General features: G+C 60.1%; 3 protein-coding genes across 6 annotated transcripts in view; 2 read left to right on the plus strand and 1 right to left on the minus strand.

Moving 5' to 3' along the window:
* The window catches only part of IFT140 (intraflagellar transport 140), a 50451-nt gene extending 48293 nt beyond the window's left edge, over positions 1–2158 (plus strand). Inside the window, exon 29 of the mRNA XM_052636384.1 lies at positions 1451–2158. Within this exon, the coding sequence (XP_052492344.1) occupies positions 1451–1657 (207 nt within the window). The 3' untranslated portion in view covers positions 1658–2158. The remainder of the gene's footprint in view (positions 1–1450) is intronic.
* Positions 1007–12626, minus strand: TELO2 (telomere maintenance 2). 4 transcript variants are annotated; one of them, XM_052636387.1, is made up of 21 exons: positions 12280–12626; positions 11231–11566; positions 10450–10727; positions 8942–9010; positions 8645–8792; positions 7764–7866; positions 7591–7659; positions 7315–7456; positions 7091–7227; positions 6583–6662; positions 6288–6389; positions 6026–6114; positions 5847–5938; positions 5644–5760; positions 5465–5536; positions 4561–4725; positions 4170–4261; positions 3636–3735; positions 3425–3489; positions 3171–3286; positions 1007–2623 (listed from the first exon to the last, which is right to left on the minus strand). In XM_052636387.1, exons 2-21 carry the CDS (start codon positions 11563–11565, stop codon positions 2517–2519), a joined length of 2478 nt encoding a protein of 825 aa, XP_052492347.1. In that variant the 5' UTR covers position 11566; positions 12280–12626; the 3' UTR covers positions 1007–2516. The 4 variants fall into 4 exon arrangements, with proteins under 4 accessions (XP_052492347.1, XP_052492346.1, XP_052492348.1 ...); XM_052636386.1 differs by having other exon boundaries at positions 4170–4264; XM_052636388.1 differs by lacking the exons at positions 1007–2623; positions 3171–3286; positions 3425–3489 and having other exon boundaries at positions 3673–4056.
* Positions 12627–18855: 6229 nt separating this feature from the next.
* On the plus strand, positions 18856–22209 carry PTX4 (pentraxin 4). The gene is made up of 3 exons (XM_052652492.1): positions 18856–18996; positions 19572–20196; positions 21569–22209. The coding sequence occupies exons 1-3, from the start codon at positions 18856–18858 to the stop codon at positions 22207–22209; spliced, it is 1407 nt and encodes a 468-aa protein (XP_052508452.1).
* Positions 22210–23714: the final 1505 nt, after the last annotated feature.

Raw genomic sequence — 23714 nt, forward strand, 5'->3', positions numbered from 1 at the left:
CCAACTGGGATGGAGCCCTGGCCCCTGGCGGGCAGCATCTCAGCCACTGGTCCACTGGGAGGTCCCCTGGGGGATACAGTAGCTCCAAATTTTAAAAAAAAAACCCTGTAAATAGAGACAAGACAGGCCTGCGTGTCTCCTGGGAGGGGGACAGAGAAACCCTCCCTGCAGCTCGGGGGCAGGGGGTTCTCCCCCAGATGCCCCTCCCCCATCACAGCCCCGCCCAGACCCTCAGCCCTCCCAGAGATGCTGCTGCCTTGCCCCTGTGTGCCACTAAGTCCCCCCGCCCCCTTGAGTCCTTTCCTGCTTCCCACCCTCCCATCCACGTAGCAGCTCCCCAGCCTGACCCCGGCAGCTGCCCAACCACCTCTACCCTTGCTGGGCCAGGCTTCTCACTGCAGTGCCCCCCAGCCTGGCCCGGGCCTCCTGTCCTCTGTCCTGTGTGCCCAGCACAGGTCCTGGCCCACAGCCAGCACTCGGCAGACACGAGGGCCAGCCCTGGTGCCCAACACCGCCTCCCCATCGTTGGGAAGTCTGGGCACCTGTACACTGCACCTCTCGTCCCCCCAAATAGCCCAGCTTATCTCACAATCTTTCCTCCCAATTACATCCGAAATGACTGCTCTAGAATTGTATCATCTGTAAGAAATGCTCAGATGTGACCATCATTTCCTCATAAAGTCAGAGTTCCTGGAAACTTTGTTCACATCCTGAATTGATTCTTAGTGAACCCACACAAGCCACGTGAGGCTCCTCATGCTCGCGTGTGACCCTCCCCACGGGGGCGCAGGTGGAGTGGATATAAGCACGTTCATCCTGCCTCAGACACCACCCCCCCGAGCTCCTCGGTGGCCCCCATGCCCCCCCAGATTCCCACTTGGCAGAACCAGAAGAGGCCCCATAGGAAGCACCAGCCCCTGGCCAAGGACTACACACACACACACACACACGAGACTCATTAATCACAGGGCAGGCTGACTGCACCGGACTGGACGCCTGGTCAAAATACACGACAAACCTTTTAAATTTATTTGGCTACACCAGCACGCAGGACCCTCATTGCGTCATGTGGGACCTTTCACCGTGGGTCACAGACCCTCATTGGGGCTTACGGCTCCGTAGTTGTGGCACAAGAGCAAGACAAACCATGTGTGTGTAAACTTTGCTGCCCACCACCCCAGTGAAGCGTGTGAACCCTTTCCCAGGGTCCCCCTGTGGGCATCCAGGGTGGCCCACCCTCCAGGGCCGTGGCCCCAGACAGACGATCCTGCTGTCAGGCTGCCCGCAGGACTCCTCCCAGGGAAGGTCACAGCACTGGCCCCAGAGCCCCGGCCACCGCCACACTTGGGACGGTCACGAGGTCACCGGAGCCCCATCCGCCACTGCCCACTCTGATCACGGCCGGGCTGTTGTTCCGTGCACTGACGTCTTGGCTGCCCTGTGTCCCCAGGCCTACAGGTACCTGGAGGAGATCCGGCGGCGGCTGCCCTCCACCAACGTGTCATACTACGTGAGCCAGCACATCGTGGACGCCGTGCACCAGGGCCTGGGGCTCCCTCTGACATGCGCGGCGCCCAAGCGCACGCAGCACAACAGCGTGGAGGAGCACAAGGAGGCGGACGAGGAGGTAGCCGAGGAGGTGGAGAGTGGGCCCTGAGCTGCGGCCGGGCTCTGGGACCTGCCCAGGACCTGCCCACCGCAGCCAGAGGGGAGCCCGACTTCCCTGGCGAGCTCAGTGCCCGAGTCCATAGGCAGAGCTGCAGGAAGACATGCTGGCCTGTCTGGCGGGGGTGGCAGGGTGTCTCTAAGCCACCCCTCCGAGCCCCTGGCCCCTGCCGAGGTTTGTTTTAGCTCTTTTGCAGTAAAGGGATGTTTATTTTCCCCATGACGTTCCCCCAAGTACAGGGTGTGAAGCCTAAGAAACAGAGGTGTCTCCCGGCATCCACATGGGTTGCCTGGCAGCACGTCTCCGGTTCCTGCAGCACAGACCGTCCTGACCATAGGGTGACGGCAGCTGGCACTGGCTGAGGCCGGAGGCTCTGTCCCTCCAGGCCGTGCCCCTTTCATCACCAGCTCCCAGTGTCAGGGGCTGCCTCACCCTCTCCCACCCTCAGCCCCACATCTATTTGCTGAAATCCTCCAAATAAAGCCTATTTTCTCAAGGGCCCACGTCCCCTTCCTGGCCCCATTTTCGCGTCTCCTCGTCTGGGCACCAGGGTCCCTGCCGGAGAGAGAACCATCTGCCCCTCTCTCATGCTTCCTTCTGGGGTTCTCAGCGCCCCGGTCTGCAGTCTGCACAGGGGCCAGCCTGAGCCGTGGCTCCCTGCTCTTGCCCAGCAGCCATCCTAGAGCCCGAGTCCCAGAGCCACAGCGGCCGCATCCCAGTGCCAGGCTGTGGGGTCGGCGCCCGAGGCCCTGGTAGACATCTGAGCCGAGCTGCAGGCACTCCAGCCTGCAACAGGCGCCCTGCTCATCCAGCGACGTGCCTCCCGGGCTCAAGGGTCAGGGGTCGGGGCCTAAGGAGAGGAGAGCGGGAGGAGCCTGTCGCGGAGCTTCTCCAGCAACAGCAGCGCCTTCACCGCCAGCAGCCGGCAGTCCTCATCCGCGTCCTGCTCCGCCACGTCTGTGAAGACGGAAAGGAACGCACCGCAGCGTCAGGGTGCTAGGCTCAACCTGTGCGTCACCTGCTGGAAGCTGCCCAGACACGGGGCACCTGGGCTGGGAGCCCAGCCCAGGAGGTGCCTCAGCCACTGTGCAAGGACGGTGGAAAACCAGCAGAGACCCGACAAGCTGGCTGCAGGGGCTGGTGGCCTCATGGAGGCGGGTGGGCAGAGAAAGGCCATCATCAGAACCCCCTGAGCCGCAAGCCCCGCGGGTGCACATGGGCACAGTGTGCTGAGGGCCGTGGCTCGAGTGCCCACAGGCAGAGATCACGCTGACCACAGGGGAATTTTTAAAAAGAACGTATGACCCGGGGGCAGGGGGCAGGACACCAGTAACCTCACAGAGGGCAAACCCGTCCAGCCTGGATACAGGCACTACCCCAACGTTCCCCGCAGGGCGCCCTGAAGTGACCAATGGCACCGTGTCCCCGCCGCCCACAAGCTGACGGCCCCTGGGCTGTGTCCACCCCCTCAGCTTCACCACCTCGGCCCTGGCCCTGCGCCCACCTGCCAGCCAGGACCAGGCCTCCAGAAGCTCGTCTGGTAGGTCTGCCAGCAGCCGCTCAGCTGGCATACTGAGAAGGACGGAGGAGACGGCGGACAGCAGGCCCCGGCGCACATAGCTGCCAAGAAGACAGAGGCTGGGCTGGAGGAGCTGCCGCGCAGTGCTGTCCACCCCGGCCTGGCCCGCCTGCCACTGTCCACGTCCCACAGGATCCGAGACCCTCCACCCGACTGCCCTCAGCCCTACGGCCACTCACGCATCCCCGTGGAAACGAAGAGCCCACACGAACTCCAGCAGGGCCTTGCCCATGGGCACAGCCACCTGCAACAGGCACACCAGTGGGCAGGGGTCCACTTGGCAGTGGCCCCCACTGCAGGGCCCGTGAGGCCCAGCACACCTGCCCCAAGGCAAGGCCAGCGGGGCCAGGAGGCTGGGGTGGGCTCCCCAGGGGCGGCTCAGGTGCTCACCGCCGTGTTCACAGCCAGATACATCAGGGCCCCTAAGGTGTGGGCCAGTCTCCCGAGGACCAGCTGGTCATCTCCCAAAAGGTCAAAGGTCACCACAGGCCTACAACACAGAACCCAGCAATGGTGCCAGCCAGGCGCTCAGGGTTGGCTCCCCGACCTCCTGGGCCACGGAGGGACCCCAGGCCTTGACGTCCCTCCTCACCTCCTCACCCACGTGCTGCCCAGAGTCGTGACGGGGAGGCAGTGGACAGACGCCCTGTCACTCTGCAGGGCTGCCTGGTCAAGCCCGGCCTGGGGCAAGAAGCCAGGATGAGGAGGCACGTGGGGGCGGCTGTGTTGAGACACCAGGGAGGCTCTGGCCCAGCCCCGCCGTGAGCCCAGCGTCTGTGACAGATGCTCTGACGCCCTATCGTCACTTACGCTACGAACAACCACAGCCAAGGTCCTGACCCTGCTGAGCCCACCTCAGCCCCCATCCTGGGAGTGTCCAAGGCTCCTGTTCCCCAAACCATGGGCTCCGGAAAATGCCCTCACCTGTCAAAACGCTGAAGGAGAGGGAAGAAGAAGTATCCAGCCACCACATTGAATTCATTGGGGCCAGCAGCTGCTGCCCGCCCCGTGGAGCCCTGCTAAACACATGTGCACTCAAGGCCCTGTGGACCCACGGGGACCCTCGGGGGGGCTGGGCACCCCCCACCCTGGTGAGGACCAGAACATCTCCAGACAAGGCCCCATGTTGCGCCCGGCAGCCGACCGCTGCTGCTGAGCCTTGGGGCTGTTCTCCCAGCCTTACAGCCCCTTCAGCCGATGCCCTGCGGCCTGCGTCCACCACCGAAACCCTCCCTCCCCTTCCCGGGGCACGAGTGGGCCCTGTGCCCGCGGGGCAGAGGTCCCACCCAGGAGGCCACGCCAGGGCCCAGCTGACCTTGCAGAACCGCCGGGTCTTGCGTCTGACACGCTCTTCCACCACCGCCTGCCAGGCCGGGACCGCGGCCCCACTGGGCTGGGAGCCGGGCCCTGGGGGGCCCTGTTGGGCGGCCCTCCCGAGGCGCCCAGGCCGGGACAGCTCCTGGGCGGCCAGGGCCAGGACCTAGAGGAGAGGAGACCAGGGCAGCCGCTGCCCCGCTGGGGAAGGAAGACGGTTTCCAAATTCAAGGTGGGGCGGGACCGCGGAGGGCCCAGCGGTCCCCGCGGGGAGGTGCTGGCAGCCCTGCGCCAAGTCTGGTCCCACAGGCACACTTTGCTTTGTGGGGGCAGGTGGGCGCTCCCTGCTGAGGAGCCCGCACCCCGGTCACTTCTCCCAAAGCCCACCCAGTCCCACCACCCCCGTCTCACAGGCAAAGGGAAAGCGCCACCATCCCCAGCACCCCCAGAGCCTCCCCGTCCTCGCAGACAGAGCTCTTCCCCGGGGAACACAGACTCCCTGCCCCTCCTGCCCGTCCATTTTCTAAGTCAGGTCATTTGCTGTTTGTCCTTTGGTATCTGGCTTACTTCACTGAGCATCATGATGTCAGAATTTTCTTCCTGTTTAAAGCCAGGTCGTGCTCCACTGTGTGAACATACCCCATTTTGCTCATCATAAAAGTGAATTTACGACACGTGCATCACAACTCAGTGAAGCCGTCATTTAACACAAAGGACGCAGCCCCCAAGGCCGTGCCCTGTCAAGAAAGCACCAGACAGGCGCTGGCCCCAGCCTCTCACGCCAGCGGCAAGGGGCTGGGGAGGCCTCTGGTCCCTCCACGAACATTCTGGCAAACACCTGCCCCGTCCGCCTCCACGCCCGCCAGTGCTGCTCTGACGGGGGAGGGCAAGGCCTGGGCACTTACGTCCAGAATGTCCATGCGCTGCCGGAGGCTGTAGTTGAGGGCGTAGAACTGTGCGGCCAGGTACTCCGCCACCTAGGCCAGGCGGGCAAGAGGCGGCTGAGGGCCACGACCCCAGAGGGGGACCCTGCGCAGCCCCTGCCAAGGGCACGACCCAGGCTCCACACAGTGCGGGAACTCACCCGCGCCGCATCCGCGACTGTGACGGCCACCAGCGCCCTCTGGCGCAGCCCCTCAAACCCCGCCACAGCTGTCTTCTCCTCCAGGTGCAGCAGCACCTTGGCCAGCTCCAGGCTCACCTGCCCACAGAGTTGAGGGTCAAGGTGCACTCCCGAGGCGGTCCCGCCCCGCCCTCAGGGAGGCCAGGGCGCATCCACAAGCTCACCTCCCGGGTGGCAGCCGGGCTCTTAAGGACCAGCCCTTCCAGGGCCCGCAGGGCCGCCTCCCAGCGCTCCCAGTCCTCAGATGCGGTCAGAGCTGCAGAGAGGCCCCCACGGCCGAGTGAGGCAGGGCAGGTGGGCAGGCTGGGCAGGGGGCGGGGGACCTGGGATGTAGGGGACGCACCTTCCAGGCAGTCCCGCACGTATGCGGGTGTCTTGCTGCTCCTCTGCTCCCTGTCCCCCGACATGTCGTAGGGGACAAGCTCATCATCACTGAGGAAGAGCACAGACACTAGGTCCCACCAGTCCTGGGCACCCAGAGCCTGCGGGCTGATTTCCCCATGGGAGGAGGACTCGAGGGACAGAGGGAGCCAGTGCCGTGGGGCCCACATCCCGAGACGGTCCCGCCACAGCCCTCACGCCCTCCCTCGTGGGGCCGACCCTACCTGTCCAGCTCGGAGTCAGAGCCCTCCCGCCTAGCCTGGGGGCTGCCACCATCCACCGTCTCTTGGTCAGGAGACTCCCCACCGTCAGGAGCCACAGGCGGGCTTTGGAAACAAAAAAGGAACCCTCAGGGCTGCCCCACAAGACTCGTCCCAGAACCCGGCCTCCTGGGGAACGCTCGCTCCGCCCCAGCCTGCATCTCAGCTTCTGTCTCTGCCAGGATCGATCAGGAGTAGCAGGTGGGAAGGAGCCGCCCGCCAGGCCCACCATGCCCAGAGCTCCGAGTGGGACCCTCACCCCGCCTCCAAAGGGCCATCAGCCGCGGGCCGGGGCGTGGCCAAGGCCAGCATCTCTCGGGTCAGATCATTCTCTTCATACTGCAACGCAGATGAGCTAGAGTCAGCGGGTCGGGTGCAGCAGGGGCAGCGCCGTGGGGACCTGCTGAAGCCCCCATCACAGCTCGCGGTCTGCATGGCCGGCCGGCCAGCTGCCCCTCAGGAGCAACTAGGTCTCCCTCTGCAGAGGGTGGCACTGGGGGCTGGAGGGGCTGGGCGTCCCCAGGGACAGGGCAGATGGGGCCCTGTCTCCGAGGGCGTCCTGGAGGGCCGGGCGGACGGAGGCGCCGAGAGTCCCGTCCCGAGATGCCCCTGGGGGCTCATGCTCCTGCATCAGTGTGGGGGCTGCGCCTCCACCCCTCCCAGCTGGGCGGGCACCAGGGGACACAGAGGCTCCGCAGCCTGCACGCCAGCGGGCGGGCAGGGACCGGGGCGGGAGTGACAGCAGCTCTGGGGGGGCCCTTGGTCACCTGGAACTTCAGGGGAGGCCCCTCGGGGTGCAGCCGGGCGCTGGCCACCTCGGCCACAATCATGCCCAGGCGGCGCACGGGCGGCAGGCTGCTGTCCAGGCGGCTCTTCACTCCCTCCATCAGGCTGGCCAGCAACTCTGGAGGCACCGAGCCACATGGGCTGAGCTGGGGCGGGTGGGGGGTGCCGGGGTGGGGGACAGGGTGCCCCGCCGCTCACCGCTCACCATCCCGGCTGGCCTGGAGCTCCGCCTCCCCTAGGTGCGCCAGGCAGATGAGTAAGGCCTTGCTGACGTAGCACTGCTGCTCCAGGGGTGCGTGGCGGATGGCACTGCTGCTGCCCCACGTCTCCAGGAGCTCCTTCAGTGCCTGGCGGGTGGCAGGTCCAGCCTGTCAGACGCCCCACCCCCTCCTCACAGTGTCCCCGCCAGTCCCCAGGAGGCTCCGGCCAGTGCCCTCCACCCCGGCAGGAACACTCTCCCTGGGGGTCAGGGGTCCCTTACCTGCACGAGGAGCGGGCGCCGCTGGCTGTCCACGGCCAGGTACCCCAGGAGGCTCTGCAGCATGGGCGTCTGCAACACAGCCGGGCTCCCATCACTGTCTGCAGACAGACACCACCCATCCGGCCAGGGAGCCCGGGCGCAGGAGGGTCCAGGGAGCCGAGCATAGTTCCCACCGAGCAGCTGTACTGTAGGAACAGCAGCTTCCGCGTCATCACAAACTGGGCCTTCTTGCTCTTTGTCACCAGGTTCCCCAGCAGCCGCGAGAGGACCTCCGGCCTGTGAGGCGTGGCGAGGTGAGAGGGAAAAGCAGGACTCTGAATTCCCCAGATCCGCGCTGACCACTGGGGGTCTGGGGAGGCATCCCAGCCTCGAGTCGGTGCTGACCCTCCCTCCTCCCAGTAACTGTGGAAACTGAGGAGCCCAGCACCAGACACAGAGGACATTCCTCCCCGCCCCAGTGGGTCCAGGTGAAATGCTCCATCCAGGCAGGGCAGCCAGCTTTCTCTGGGCAGGGCCAGGCACACGGCCCACTGGGCTCTGTAGACACCGCAGCCGGGAGCAGCCATGGCAGGTAGGTCCACGACTGAGCGTGGCTGTGTCCCGATAAAACTTCATTCGTAAAATCACAGGGTGAGCCGCAAAGGCTGTAGTTTGCAGACCCTGATCTAGACTAAGAGACCCCTGCTTCCTTCAAGTGAGAGACCAGCACTCTCTCCTGTGGCTTCCGTGAGAGCCCCGAGCATGGCCACCAGGCAGGATGGAGCCGCGGGCCCAGCACCCTCCTGTAGGACTTCAGTTTTCTGAGCACAGGGACCTTCCCGTGCAGAGAAGACACAAGTGCAGACAGGGGGGCCTGACTCGGCCACCAGGAGTGAGGGATGGGCGTTTGCAGGACTGAATTCCAAGCAAGAACCAGTCACCAGACGGAGGGGCCCCCACCAGGTGCCATGGCACTGACCACAGAGAGATGGGCAGGCGAGGCGCCCTCTGGATCCCTGCCACCCGCCCTCCTGGAACAGGAGCATCTGCAGTAGGAAGATGCCTCGCTTCTTACCCTGGGGAGGCCTCCACAAGCCCCTTCAGCATGGCCTCCATGGCCCGGTCGGGCACACGCTCCACCAGGTGCCAGCAGACCCGCTGCCAGAGGCAGTTGCCCTGGGTGAGCACCGTCAGCCGGGGCACCAGCACACCCAGGATCTCCTCTGAGGGGAAGAAAACGGGGCCCTGAGCCCGGGGGCCACGGGGAGTCCAGCCAAGCCCCACCAAGCCCCACCCAGCAGAGCCAGGCCCAGGCAAGGGCACTGCCCCTCCTGGGACACATCACAGACTCTCCCACAGCAAGGACACTCACTCTGTCTCCCGTGGATGCAGGCTTTGCCCAGGACCTGAGACAGAAAGGAGATGGAGCAGTCCAAGCCACCTGGGATGGGAGGAGGAAGCGGTGAGGCCACCTGTGTGCACCCAGCCTCTCAGGGACAGACCTGACTCCTGGCAAGAGGATCCCGCATTGTAAAACCGCCAACGAGTTCAGTCTAACTTCAACCCACCAGCATTGTTTCCCACTCAAAGAGCCAATGAAAATAACATCAAAAAGCATCATGTTCACTTGCTTCACCATCATGGTGATCCCACAAAGCAGGGACCATGTGGGGCACTGGGAGAGGCCACAGCTGCCCCATAAGAGCCGCTTGATGGGACCAAGCAGGAAACAGACAGCTCCGCGCATGACGGGAACACGGCATCTGCGATCTACAGACAGGCATCTGGGACTCGGGCAGGAGTGAATTCAACCCGGCCACATGGGGGGCGGGGGGGGGGGGCGGGGAGGAGGAGACGTGTTCCAGACAAATCACCCGCAGGGACCCAACACTCAGGTCCATTTCTCTCAGCAAACCCGTGAGGACCAGGGGCTGCTGCTCTGAACAGCAGGTCAGCTGTGGACAGAAGTCCAGGATCGCAGCTCATGCCAGAGGGAAAGTCAGACAGCAGGACAGGGGCCACTCTAAGTACTTTTGAGGTCGAGCTGGTGGCTGTGATACTAAACAGGGTGAGATGGTGACTGGGAAGTGGCCCAGAAAAGCGGCACCTGAGGCCAGAGCTGCTCCAGAGCTGTGAGTGGGCGAGGCGGAGCTGTGAGAGGGCAGGGCAGAGCTGGGAAAGGGCGGGGTGAGCTGCTGGGAGGTCCTGAGCAAGGCTTAAGGTAACAGCATCACTCAGCTGCTCAGTTCAGACAAGATGGGAGGGGTAGGTGAGGGTCTCGGGCCAGGCCTGGGGCAGTGCAGGGGCCAGGCCGCAGGGAAGGAGGGCCTCACTGTGGGGAGGGCCAATGCCCACCCCGACTCGGGCTGCCACGACCCCAGCTTTTACTGGCTCCCAGACCACAGGACCACACAGGTGGGGAAGCCAAGCTCCTGCTGCTCCAGAGAGGGTGGGAGGGACGCCGCACCCACTGCCCTGGGCACAGGACGCTCCCTCAGAGTTGGCCCCCAGCACTGCCCCCACCCGCCAGAGAACCAAAGTCCTCTACCCGCAACGACAGAGACATGGGCACCTCGGCTGGCAGCCACCTCAGATGGACCCTCTTCACATCACAGCTCTTTAGTTTCCAGACCTCAGATGTTCCCTTATTCTGAGTGGGGGCTGGACACACAAGCAAGGACTTCAGGGCCAGTTCCATCTCCAAGGCAAGCCAAGCCAGGCTGAAACTTCACAGGTGGGTTGCTGAGGCCCCAGATGGACCATAACATCTGACCTGCCCACGGCACTGCCCAGAGGTGGCAGAGTCCCTGGAGGCCGGAGAGGGCGGGCATGACGGAGCAGACACCAGGCCGAGGAGGCTGTCAGAAGAGGGGCTCTCACCTCGGAGAGAGTCCACCACCGCCTGCAGCACTCGCAGGACCTCCTCGCCCAGCAGAGGGAAGTAGTTCTGAGGGAAGAAGGCGGCCAGCGTCTCCCGCTGCAGACGGTTGCCCAGGCGATCGGGCAGGCCCACGACCCTGGTGAGAAGGGTCTCCTGGAGCAGGCGGGAGGCCGGCCCCGCCTGCTGCCCACACTGCCCCTCCATCACAGCAGCCATCCTGCCTGCACTCAGGAACCTGGCCAGCAGCTGCGCCATCTTCATCAAACGGAAGCTGGGGCTAAACGGAGAGCAGGTGTGAGCAGCCTTGCTTCCTGAGCACCCTCCACACTTTGGGATCCCTGGACACACCCCCTCCCATCCCACCACAAGGAGTCAGGGAAACCGGCATCCCCGCAGGGCGCTTGATGCCCAGGGAGGGGTTTTGCTGGGGTGCCTCACGCCAAGTTGGGAGCCACAGAGTGAAGGAAAGGGCTCCCCCTACCCAAGGATGGCCACACCCCACTGCCTCCTTAGACTGCTTAAGCCTGGAGCCACCCCGCAGGCCCGCCTGGCCACCCGGGTGCAACCACTCCTGCAGTCCCCTCGCCCACATGGCAGGACGGAGGGCCTGTCCATTGCAGAGACTGACAAAACCCTCTTTTAGTTCAGTGTTCTGACATGCACTGCTTTTACTTTCTCACTTCTCAGGATGCCAAATTCTCATGTAATTTGGAGAACCCACTGGCTCGAAATCCTCCAGATGTTACAAGCGACCCCATAATCAGACCCAGCCTCACTCACCTGGCAGCACCCTCAATGGACTCCATCAGCACCAGGAAGGCTTGGTCAGCTGGGCCCGCCAGGAAGAAGCTGGCCCACAGCTCCTCCAACTGGCCATCAGGCAGCAGGTCCATCCAGTCGGGGCTCAGCTTGCCGACCAGACATCTGAGAATGGTGGAAAAGTGGGTCCTGCTAAACTCCTCCTGCTCCTCAGCGGGGGCTTGGGTCTCTGTTTCACCAAGGTACCGCCTTAGGGACCGCAGCGTGGAGATGATGTGGCCCCCGTCCTCAGATGAAGAAAGGATGTGAAGAGCCTCCTGGACTGCCAGGCGGACAGCAGAGGCCACAGGATCCATCCTGGGGTTCACAGGAAAGGTGTGTGAGAAGTCCCAGGGGCCATCATCGTCCACGTGGGACTCAGTCTCAGATAAGGAAGCGTTTTTCACACACTCTCAGGAAGCCCACCCTCAGGCCCCCAGGACCCGGTTCCTCTTCACCCCTGCTGGCACCCAGCAGTATCCTCCCTTCCCTTCAGCAGCTGTAGCTTTCTCCACCATGAGCCATTTCTTGGTCTGGTGGGTGGGGCTTTGAAGTAGAGTACCCACTCCTCGGGAACCCGTGTCTGGGGACTCCTTTATAAGTCACAACTGGGGGCTGCTACTTTTTTGCCCCTAGTGCGTGGTGGAAGCCAGGGACGCTGGTAAACATCCCACACGTGGGGCGCAGGATAGCCCCACAACAGGGAAGAATCCACACCCAGATGTCAACGGCGCTGAGGCTGGGAGGCCCACCCGCGGATCACCTTGCCAAGCCCCCTCCCTGCCCAGAAGCCGTCAGCAGCACTGCTGATAGTGAAGTAGGGTCGGGCGCCCTTGCAGCACGAGCGCCATGGAGCCGGCACCTGTCTGACACCAGTGCACCCAGACACTAGATCGGGACCCAAGGAGGGTCTCCCCGAGCCTGGGCCTCCCCGCTCGGCCCGGCCCACGCGGGCTCCCGCTCGCGGAGTGCAGAGCCGCCAGCGACCGCCCGGCTCGGCGCCCGCGCCCCGGCGCGCCCCTTGAGCCCACCTAGTGGCGCAGCGGGCAGGGGCCACGTGGGGCCGGCGGGGTCCTCGGGGAGCCGGGCGGGGCGTCGGGACGCGCGGGGTTCTCGGGGCAGAAGGGGCGTCAAGAAGGACTGGGATCGCTGGGAGGGGCGCACCCTCGGGCCCGCCGAGTTAGAGTGGTGCGCCGCGGCCCTGCTCGCTCCGCCAATGCCGACCGGTCGCCGATTCGCCAAGACCCCAGAGGCCCGCTCAGCGCTCAGTTCGAGGCCCAGCTCACGTGGCTGCACAGCAAGGACTCTTGGGGCCTAAAGAGATGGCGCTGAATATCTGAGCTCGGGGCGCGGGTTCCCGCAGGTTGTCCGTGACGAATCTGCCGCCAACCCGCGAGCCGGAAGAGGCGAGGGACGGGCGGCCGCATCTGCGCCGGCGCGGGCGCGGGGCGGGGCCGGGGTGGGGGTGGGCCCGAGTGGGCGGTACTTCTCGTGGGGCTGTCGGTTTTCTCTGGGTGAGCCGCATGCGGCTCGGAAGGACCCTAGCTGCTTCGCGCCTGCAGGCCTTGACTCTGCCGCCGCGTGCATCTTCCCGGGGTGACCTCCTCCCTCCCTCCCTCCGCCCGAGAGCCCCGTTTCTCTTCTGAGCCCACACGTGCGCGCCCCCACAAGCTCCTACTGAGCCCCGACCGCGTGTGCGGCCTCGCCGCCCTCCCTGAGGCAGGGCCCGGACTAGGAAGCAGTCGCAAAGGGAGTGACTTCGGGTGCTGATGGGTATCCTGAGGCAGGGGCGGCAGCATGTAGCACGGTAGCCACCACCGTTCCTTGGTCGCGCTGCCCACGTGTCAAGGGCTAGATGCACAGCACAGATACAGGACCTTCCGTCTTCCAAAACGTCCTATGGTGACTTGGGGAGCGGCCCGGGAAGTCCTCTCAAGATCTTCAGCCCAGGGGGTGTTGAGGGAAACCTGGGAAACAGTTATGAATTCAACACACGTTGAATTTAACTGAATGCCTGCTGAGCCAGCAGGCACTCTTGCAGGGCAGAGACAGGCAAAGTTTGTGTTCTCACGTCAAGGAGACAATAAAGTACACGTACGATGGTTGTTTAGCTGCTAAGTCGTGTCTGACTCTTTGCGACCCCATGGACTGCAGCACGCCAGGCTCCCCTGTCCTTCACTATCACCCAGAGTTTGCTCACATTAACGTCCATAGAGTCGATGATGCCATCCAACCATCTCATCCTCTGCTGCCCTCTTCTTTTCCCTTCAATCTTTGCCCAGCATCAGAGTCTTTTCCAATGAATCAGCTCTTCACATCAGGTGGCCAAAGAATTAATAGTACAATATATCGGATAGCAAATAGTCGTATGAAAAATTGGGCAGGGTAAGAAAACGAGTGCCCTAAGAGCCAGTTCTGGAGAAGGCAATGGCACCCCACTCCAGTACTCTTGCCTGGAAAACCCCATGGGCGGAGGAGCCTAGTAGGCTGCAGTCCATGGGGTCGCAGAGAGTCAGACACGACTGAGCGACTTCACTTTCACTTTTCACTTTTATGCATTGGAGAAGGAAATGGCAACCCACTCCAGTGTTCTTGCCTGTAGAATCCCAGGGACGGGGGAGCCTGGTGGGCTGCCGTCTGTGGGGTCGCACAGAGTCGGACACGACTGAAGTGACTTAGCAGCAGTAGCAGCAAGAGCCAGTTCATTTGCTCAGTTGTGTCCGACTCTTTGCAACCCTATGGACTGCAGCATGCCAGGCTTCCCTGTCCATCACCATCTCCCAGAGCTTGCTCAAACTGATGTCCATCGAGTCGGTGATGCCATCCAACAATCTCATCCTCTGTCGATCTCATTTCCTCCTGCTTTCAATCTTTCCTAGCATCAGGGTCTTTTCCAATGAGTCAGTTCTTTGCATCAGGTGGCCAAAGTATTGCAGTTCCAGCTTCTGCATCAGTTCTTCTAATGAATATTGACTGGTTTGATCTCCTTGCAGTCCAAGGGACTCTCAAGAGTCTTTTCCAACACTACACTTTAAAAGCATCAATTCTTCAGTGCTCAGCTTTCTTTATAGTCCAATTCTCACATCCATACATGACTACTAGAAAAACCATAGCTTTGACTAGTCCGACCTTTGTCGGCAAAGTAATGTCTCTGCTTTTTAACATGCTGTCTAGGTTGGTCATGGCTTTTCTTCCAAGGAGCAAGCGTCTTTTAATTTCATGGCTGCAGTCACCATCTGCAGTGATTTTGGAGCCCAAGAAAATAAAGTCTCTCACTTTTCCCGTTGTTTCCCCATCTATTTGCCATGAAGTGATGGGACCGGATGCCATGATCTTAGTTTTCTGAATGTTGAGTTTTTGGTTTTTTGTGAGTCTAGATCAAATATTTTTAGATTAATTTATTTCTTAATTGAAGGATAATTGCTTTAAAGAATTCTGTTTTCTTCTGTCAAACCTCAGTATGAATCAGCCATAGGTATACATGTACTCCCTCCCTTTTGAACCTCCCTCCCCTTCCCACCCCTCTAGGTTGGTACAGAGCCCCTGTTTGAGTTTTCTGAGCCATAGAGCAAATTCCCATGGGCTATCTATTTTACATATGGTAACGTAAGTTTCCATGTTACTCTTTCCTTACATGAATGTTGAGTTTTAAGCCAACTTTTCCACTTTCCTCTTACACTTTCATCTTGATGAAAGGTCCACCCAGGGTGCAGTTAGGAGAGTGTACGGTAGGGGGCAACCGTGGATGCAGAAAGCCCAGAGAGGCAGCCGGTGTGAGAACAGCCAGGGGTCAGATGGGTTGGATGTGGATGCAAAGGACGAAGGAGGAGAGAATGCTGCCTTGCTGGGACTCTCTGCCACTTCCTCGCAGGCGGCTTCTGGACTACAGCTCTCACTCCTGGCTCCTACAGCTGCTTCCTTCTCCCTCTATCCCCACGTTTTTCTGAATCCTGTCACTCAGTAACGTCTCAAGAGACTGGGTACAGAGGATACGTTTCTTAACCCTTTGGATATCTGAAAAATGACTTTATTCTTTGCTCCAGGTGGATTCACATTTGAGCTATTAATAGATACACAAGTCATCAGTATTATTCTCTAACTATCTGAGCTAACTGGCCACTCCAACTGCTGATTTGTTGAAGATTTATTTACATTCTGGGATGCTGCGCTCAGGCTTTTTCTAGCTGCCTCGAGCAGGGGCTACTCTGTTGCACTGTGCAGGCTTCTCACCGTGGCGGCTCCTCTCATGGCGGAACACAGGCCCTGGGTGGGCTGGTTTCAGTAGTTGTATCTCTTGGGCTCTAGAGTCCTGGCCCAGTAGTTGCTCGGGGTATGTGGCATCTTCCCCGACCAGGGATCGAATGGTGTCCCTTGAGTTGCAAGACGGATTCTTAACCACTGGACCACCAGGGAAGCCCTGCTCAGTTTTAAATGAAAATCATTTCATTCAGAGTTATCGAGTTTTGTCCCCTGTCTTTGGCAGCCAGCCTTGCTGCTGAGGTGGCCAACAGGCCTCTGGGGAAAGCCTCAGTCCACAGGTGACCAGGTTTTTTCCTCTGGACACTTTTAGAATCTTCTTCTCATCTGCGGTGTCTGACACTTCAGGATGAGCCTTGTAGTTGTACCTTGGCCTGGGGCTCTCTGCCACGAGGTCTTCAGGTGATGGATGCCCTGTCTGCAGCACCCTCACAGATTATCTTCCTAGTAATCCCTTCCCCTCTTTCCTGTAGTCTCATACTCCGTAGTGTCTTTTCGCTGGACTGAGATCAGTCCGGTGTTTTGGCTCTTCTTTTCTATCTCTTTGCCTTTTTGCCTACTTTCTAACCAACTGCTTTAACTTTGCCTTTTAATTTTTCTGCTCTACTTATTTCTTTGCATGTTACTTTATTACTTCTTTGTATTTTGGAAAATTGTGCTTTTCCTTTCCGGGAGCAGCCTCTTCCTTTCCGATTATTCCTTTTTCCACAGCATCCATTTCTTCCCTTGTGGACACAAAGCTTTTCTTGTCTTTCTGAAGGTGTTCTTTAGATTGCTTTTGAGCCTTTCCTTGGCCCTCTGTGTCGTCTCCTGGTTCCTCTTCTGTTTGGGCAGATTTCTGTCTACCCTGTGGAGGGAAGTTGGTTTGGCGGGGCTTCCTTCATTTGGCAGGAAGCTCTTGCCCATGATGTTAGTAAGAGCAGGTTTTCTGCGTGGACTGAAGAAGCTGCCTCCTTCCTCCTGCCCGGGGGCAGGTGCCTGGAGGAGGTGCCTGGGGAAGCTCCCTGTCTGCTGCTTTCCAGAAGCTGGCAGAACCCTCAGACTCCCACAGTCTAATAGGCAGATGTTTACTTCAATAACATGTTGTTAGTTTCACGCTTAAAATGAGTGAATTTTATGATATATATTTTTTCCACCTTTTTTTTTTTTAAAGAATGGATGATGAAAGCAAGTCAAAGGAAAACCCCTGTTTCTGCCTGGAGGCCCGCAAACCCAGAGTCTTTCTCCAAGGTGACACTGTCCAAACAATGACATGAGCTCCATATTTAATTTAATTTTTTTTTATATTTAATTTTAAATATTTTAGTAGTCTTAGTAAAAAGTAGAAACAGTTGAAATTAATTTTTAAAACATTATTTTATTTAACCCAGTGCATCCAAAATATTATTAACATTTCAACATATAATCATACATAAAACCTGATGATTAAGGAAGTATTTCTCTTTCCTTTTTTATACTAAATCCTGGGATCCAGTGTGCATTTTATACTTGCAGCGGATCTCCACCCAGGCTAGCCTCATGGGATGGGCTCAACACTCCTATGCAGCTGGGGCTCTGGGATTGGACACTGCAGCTTCAGAGAACCGGCTGACCATGTCCTGGGGCTGGGCTGGTGAGCAGGAGCAGCCACCCAGCGCAGCAGGTCAGGGAGGAGGCAGGGGGCCGGCAACTCTGTATTCAGACTGACATGAGTCTCTTCTCTGCAGCCTGCACATCGCCCCAGTTCCCAACCATCCCTGGACAGCCCCCAACCCCTCAAACCTCCCTGTAATGGACTGAATGGTGGTCGCCAAGAAACACATCCAAGTCCTAACCCCCGTGTTTATAAATGTGAACTTTTTTGGAAAAAGGCTCTTTGTAGATGTAGCCAAGTTTCAGATCTCGGGATAGAGCACCCTGGATTATCCGGGTGGGCCCTAGATCCAATGACTGGTGTCCTTGTTGGACAGAAGAGGAGAGACACACAGGGGAGAAGGCCTGGAGAAGACGGAGCCGGGGCTGGGGTGAGGCTGCCCCAGGAGCAGCCGGGGGATCCTCCCGGAGAGCCTTTAGATCCAGGTGGTCCTGCTGACCCCTCCACCTCGGACTTCCGGCCGCCAGAGCCAGAGGAGAATGAACTTCTGTGCCCGCTCCCCAGGGTGGTAATGGGGTACGGCAGCCCCAGGATGCAGACCCGCTCCCTGCCCGCCCGGGTCCTCTCTGCCCCTTCCTCTGCTCCCCAGGGCAGCTGCCGCATCTGTTCTCTTTGCCCTGTGGCTCCTCCAAGCTGTGTCCCTTGGCCGCCATCAGAGTGACCCTGGGGAGAGAGAGGAGACCAGTCTCTGTGCCCAGCGCCTTGTTTACCTGGAACTCTCAACCTTGACCGTGGTTTTCTGCTGCTCCCCTCACTGGGTCAACACTGGCCACGGACCTGGCCGTGGAATGAGGTCTCTGCCCCCCATTCACCTAGGCAGGCGGCCTGTGTTCATCTTCTGGGGTTGCTGTTACCAATGACCACAAACGGGGGAGCTTAAAACAACAGCCATGCTTTCCCTCGCAGCCCTGGAGGCCGGAAGTCGGAGATCAGGGTGTTGGCACGACCACGTTCCCCCCGAAGGCTCCTGGGAGGATTCTCGCCCCCCGCCCCCAGCTCCTTGTGTTCCTGGGGCAGCTCCACCCCAACCTTGGCCTCCACGTTACATGGCCCTCTCCCCTGCGTGTCTCCTCTCTGTCTCAAGACACTCATCCTTGGACTTGGGACTCATACGGATGATCCAAGATGACCTCATCTCAAGATCCTTAATTGTATTTGCAAAGACCCTTTTCCCAAATAAGCTCCCATTTGCAGGCACCAGGGTTAAGCTGGGACCTACCACTCAGCCCACTTCATAGCCCGAGGCCCGAGATGAATTAACGCGGCTCCCGGTTCTGTTTCCATTGCCTCCTCCAAGGGCGAGGCCTCATGGATCTGGATCCTCTGTGAACGGCCAGCACGCCGGGCCCGCTGCAGACAGCTCTAAGGAGCCCCTGCCTCCGCCAGGGTGCCTGTGCAGCTTCCACTTTTCTGGTGGGAACATGGTCTGTGCGCTCCTGCTAAAGCAATCACCCCGCCCACCTCCGAGCCAGTTGGACCAGGCCTTGTACCCAGTAGACCTATTTTCCAAAGACACTGCATCTGTTTTCAGCCTGTGTCCTTGGGAACCTCAAGTCTCCAGAGTGAATGCCTCTCATCAAGGTGGTGGGAGGCACCTGACTGCCCGCCAGAGGGGAAGAAGGGAAGCCACCCCCGGGAGAGGCAGGCAGCCTAGTGGAGGCCCAGCTCCAAGCAGACCGTCCTCCTGCATTCAGGGTGCCTCTCGTCCCATCTCAGCATGGGCAGCCCGACGGGAAGAGCCCTGCCTTTCTTCCTCATCCTTGTGCACATATATCTGCATGGAGCTTTGTCACAAGCAACCCGCCCTGTGGGGCAACGAAAACCATTTTTCGAGAGGCTCTGTAGACTAGAAGAGCAGGTAAGTGCACCCACCGTCTGGGGCGGTAGAGTTTTTTAATTGACGGCAGGTGAAGCAGAAGTGATACAGAAACAATGGGAAGCTTCTGTGCTCTGTGGCCTCAGAGTGGAGTCTGCAGTTTTTATGGTCTGATTTTTCACCTATGGTTGAAACAGCAAAACAGGTCTGGTGGGCCCCTTCTGAAGATAAGCCAGCTGCGTGTGAGGGTGGGCGGACTTGGGGTGACCCTAAGGAGGGTACCCACAGTTGTGCTGGGGCCTGCTGGGCCTCAGGGTACCGGATCTCAGGTTCCCCATGGAGCAGAGACTACTGTGTGGGGCCACAGCTGGCTCCTAGGAGCCCAAGCCCTCCCCACTTTGATCCCCACACAAGCTGCCCGCCCTCACCCAGGGAGTGAAGAGTGTGGCTGCAGGAAGGGGTGGGAGCCGCCTGGGGGCCCTCGTCCCCTGCAGCACAGACCTGGGGTTGTCCCGCAGCTCCGAGCTCGGCGCACGGGTGCTGGTGGCGGAGGTCAGTCACCTCCCCGAGCTGCCCTGAAGACCGAGCCCCCAGGACTGCCTGTGTCCTCTCCGCAGTTTCGGAGGTTCCAAGAGGTGACCCTGACGCACCTGCAGGGCATCGCCAGCTACTACAACCTGTCCTTCGACATCGAGGCCCGGTTCCGGAGCCTGGCCCGGGAGAGCCAGGCCGTGGCCCTGGCGCTCAACCAGTCGCAGGCGGCCGTGCAGGAAGAGCTGGGCCACCTCAGGACCTGGGTGCAGAGGACGCAGCGCCGAGGCCGGAAGGCGGACCACAGGCTGCTGGCCTTGAGTGCCACCGTGAGCGAGGGCAGCGCACGGCGCGCCCGGGAGCAGGAGACACAGAGGGCCGCTGTCTCAGGCCTGGCCCGGGACGTGTGGGCCCTGCGGGACGTGCTGCTCCGCCTGACGCCACTCGTCCAAAGCCAGGGAGCCAGGCTGGCCGCTCTCGAGGGCCAACTGCGGGTAGCCGGCACTGGCTCCACCACCCCAAATGTGACTCTGGCCCCATCTAGGCCGTCGAACCTGAGCGCCCCACAGCTGCAGGGGGGTGGGCAGGTGTCCAGAGCTTCGCCTGAGCCCCAGAACCCACCTCTGGACTTCGCTCACCGTCTCCAGGGAGCACAAGAGCCCTGGGGCCTAGGCAATCAGCAGGCATGGCCCCCTGAGAGCCCAGGAGAGGGTAAGCACCATGCCCACTCGCCCCCATCGGTCTCCACCTCTCCCTCGGGGGCCTGCTTAGCCCTTAGTGACCTCACAGCCCCACACACCCCACCTTCAAAGAAAGGACCCACCCAGGAGATGGCCTGCCTGCAGGTCAGGCCACCTGGCACACCCACGAGTAGGGTGCTGCCCGCGGGCAGTAAATGCCCATTCAGGGTTGGTGATCACACAGGTCAGGGCTGGCATCTTCAGCCGTCACCAGCAGGGTCCTTCCTGCAGGGCCAGGGCTCCAGTCTGTAGCCCGTGGGGTCTGTGCTCACTCGTGGAGGGCCCCTGGCCTCTGCTGCTTCTCATCGCCAGCTTAGGGTTCTCCACCAGGGGCACCTGGGGTCGGGTCATCCCCAGCTGTAGGGGCCTCCAGGGCACCGAGAGGTGTTCGGCACCTCTCTGGCCTCCACCCGCCTCAAACTCTCAGCTGTGGCCCGGCTGCTCCCAGTCTGGCCTTGCAGCCCTCAGGGCCCATTAGTCTGGAGCAGATCTCCCTTCATCTGCACAGCTCTGGGGGCCTCACCAGTAAGACTGAGCTGACTGGCTGACCTGCAGGGAATCAACAGGGCTTCTGGGAAGGCGGGGCTATAAGTTTGGGGACCCCCAAATCCTGACAACCAAAACTGTCCGCAGGCGTCGTTGGAGGTTCCCCGGGCGCACAGGTGTGTCCAGTTGAAAACCGCTGCCCTGGGTCACGACAGGAGCCCCTGCTTCCACCCTGGAGCTAGAAATGCAGGCTCCCCACCCCTGCCCCACCCACCCTCCTTCGGGCAGATTTGGGAGGAAGTCTGGTCAGCAGGATGATGCCGCCAAAGATGCCCACGTCCTGGCCCCAGCCCCTGTGGCTGCGTCACCTCATGTGACAAGAGGACTTTCCAATGTGAAAGTCCATCCAGCTCCCTGCGATGGGAGCTGATCCGACCTCATCCCAGGGTCCTCAGGAGAGGGAGGCAAGGGGCTCAGCGTCAGGGACAGAGATGTGAGGCAGGAGCAGAGGTCAGAGGGCAGTGAAGGGCTTCTCCCTGGAGCCTCCAGAGGAACCAGCCCCACCCACACCATGATCTTCAGTTCAGAGAGACCCACGGGGACTTCTGACATCCAGACTGTGAGATGCTAACTTTGGGTTAGCTGTGCAGATGCTGCGTTTGTGGGGGGTTTGTCCCAGCAGCCACGTGACACTCATCCAGGGCTCCCTGCTGCGAGGAGCGGGGCGGGGCTGGGGGGCCTGGCCAGGTGCCCTGCATCAGTCCTCCCATCTGGGAGATGGCGCCGGTCACGTGAGGACAAGTGAGCCACCACCCCCCCGCGACGCGGGCTGACTCTCCCTTCTTGTCTGTTTCTAGTTTGCAACGTGGGCCCTGCGCTCATCTTCCCAAATGCCTCCACCATGAATTTGGGCTTCCTCCGCCCCGGTTTCCTCACGGGTCTTCGGGCCCTGTCCATCTGCAGCTGGGTCCGCACAGCCGCTGACCACCTGGGCACCCTCCTGTCCTATGCCACTGAGGAAAACGACAACAAGCTGGTTCTGCATGGCCACGACTCCCTGGCTCCTGGCTCCGTCCACTTTGTGATTGGAGACCCGGCCTTCAGCGAGCTGCCCCTCCAGCCACTGCTAGACGGCCGGTGGCACCATGTGTGTGTCATCTGGACGTCCATCCTGGGCAGGTACTGGCTCCACGTGGACCGAAGGCTCGTGGCCACCGGCTCTCGCTTCAGGGAGGGGTACGAGATCCCCCCAGGAGGGTCCCTGGTGCTAGGCCAGGAGCAAGACCACGTGGGGGGTGGGTTTGACAGCTCTGAGGCCTTCGTGGGGAGCATGGCAGGCCTGGCCATATGGGACCGCGTGCTGGTCCCTGGGGAGGTTTCAAACCTGGCCATGGGAAAGGCGCTCCCAACGGGTGCCATCCTGACACTGGCCAATGCCACGTCAGTGGGCGGATTCGTGCAGAGGGTAAACTGCACCTGCCTGCAGCTGTGTCCCTGAGGGCTCACCCACACACACAGCAGTGGCACTCACATGGTGGCCAGCGGGAGGGGCACCCCCAAACTCCACACAGTCTATAGAGGGCCCCCACTCAGACTGAGGGCCAGTCTGCTGCCCCTGACCTGGACCAAGCCCACCCACCCTCTAACACAGAATGTGGGCATTGCATGGGGGCGGAGGAGGGTAGCCAGCAAGGCAGAGCCAGGCCTCAGGGCCCCCAGGACTGCATTCTCCCCTTCACTGCAGTGTTCTTACAAACACCCCCCTTTGTAGTATGATGTCATTTCAGCGCAGCTTACTGGCCAGGTGGCGGTGCCAGGCTCTAGCTCCATGCTTCCTGGGTGTGGGTTTGGGGCAGCCGCAGGCTGGTTCCTAGAAAACTCTCCTTGTGTTAGCTGCCGTGGTCCTCTCTCCATGAGGCTTGTGAGAGTTTCTGTTTGTCTGTTCTCTGTTCTAACATCTCTCATGAGAAGGGCTGGAGAGTCCATTTCCTGGCCCTGCAGCTCATTCACCCTGGGGGTCCATCAAGGTTCTGTGACATGGCTGGTGAGGCTATTAGAGGTGCCAGGAAGGGGGCTTGCGAAGGAAACAGTCTACTCAGAAACACACATTAAGGATGGGCAATGCTTTTACATACTATGAAATTCACCCATTCTAAGTGTAGAGTTTGAAGGCTTGTAGTCAGTCTGCCAAGTATGCAACCATCACCATGATCCAGCTTTAGAACATTTCCATTGTCCCCCGCCATAAAGACATCATGCCTGTTAGGGTCACCCCTGTGCCCACACAGCCCCTCCCCCAGCTCCGCCCCCACTCTCCTGCTTTCTGTCTCTGTGGATTTGCCGGTTCTGGACGTTTCACATAAATGGACTCCTTCACTGTGTGGTCCTCGGTGTCTGGCTTTTCTCACCGAGCATCATGCTTTCCAGGTTCATCGGTGTTGTAGCGTCTTTCTGCTGCATTCCTTTGTGTGGCTGAATGACCTTCTGTCCTAATGACCCACGTTTTGTTTATCCATTCATCAGTCGATGGAAACTTGGGTGGTTTCCAGTAGGGGGCCCCTGTGAATGAAGCCATTTTGTGCACACCCTCCTCTGAGTCCTTATGTAGACATATGCTTCTATTTCTCTTGAGCGGATACCTAACAGCGGAATTCCTGGGTTAAATGATAAAATCATGTTTAAACGTTCAAAGAAACCACCAAATTGTTTTCCAAAGTGACTGCATTGTTTTATATCCCTGCCGGCACTCTATGATGGTTGCCATAACTCTCCATTTTTGCCAGTACTGGGTATTGTTTTTGACAGCCTTTTTTTTTTAGAATTTTGAATCATGGCAAGTTAAAAAAAAAACAACGCATTGACAGAATAGGTGTGGGGAATTCCCTGGCACTCCAGTGGCTAGGACTCAGCCCGAGACAAAAAAAAAGAAAATGAATCAGTGTGATGTAATTTAATCCTTGCAAGATCTCAGAACCTGAAAGTCAATCTGTGGGCGCAGAAAAG

The sequence above is a fragment of the Budorcas taxicolor genome, chromosome 2 (assembly GCF_023091745.1).
Source record: "Budorcas taxicolor isolate Tak-1 chromosome 2, Takin1.1, whole genome shotgun sequence".
Lineage (NCBI taxonomy): Eukaryota > Metazoa > Chordata > Mammalia > Artiodactyla > Bovidae > Budorcas > Budorcas taxicolor.

Coding starts and splice junctions, on each gene's coding strand:
- TELO2 (XM_052636385.1), bottom strand. CDS start 11,565: ATGGATCCTGTGGCCTCTGCTGTCCGCCTGGCAGTCCAGGAGGCTCTT. Junction 8,793..8,941: donor CTGCATCCACGGGAGACAGA/GTGAGTGTCCTT, acceptor TCTTCCCCTCAG/AGGAGATCCTGGGTGTGCTG. Junction 6,663..7,090: donor GGCCTCCCCTGAAGTTCCAG/GTGACCAAGGGC, acceptor TCTGCGTTGCAG/TATGAAGAGAATGATCTGAC.
- PTX4 (XM_052652492.1), top strand. CDS start 18,856: ATGGGCAGCCCGACGGGAAGAGCCCTGCCTTTCTTCCTCATCCTTGTG. Junction 18,997..19,571: donor TCTGTAGACTAGAAGAGCAG/GTAAGTGCACCC, acceptor TCCTCTCCGCAG/TTTCGGAGGTTCCAAGAGGT. Junction 20,197..21,568: donor CCCTGAGAGCCCAGGAGAGG/GTAAGCACCATG, acceptor GTCTGTTTCTAG/TTTGCAACGTGGGCCCTGCG.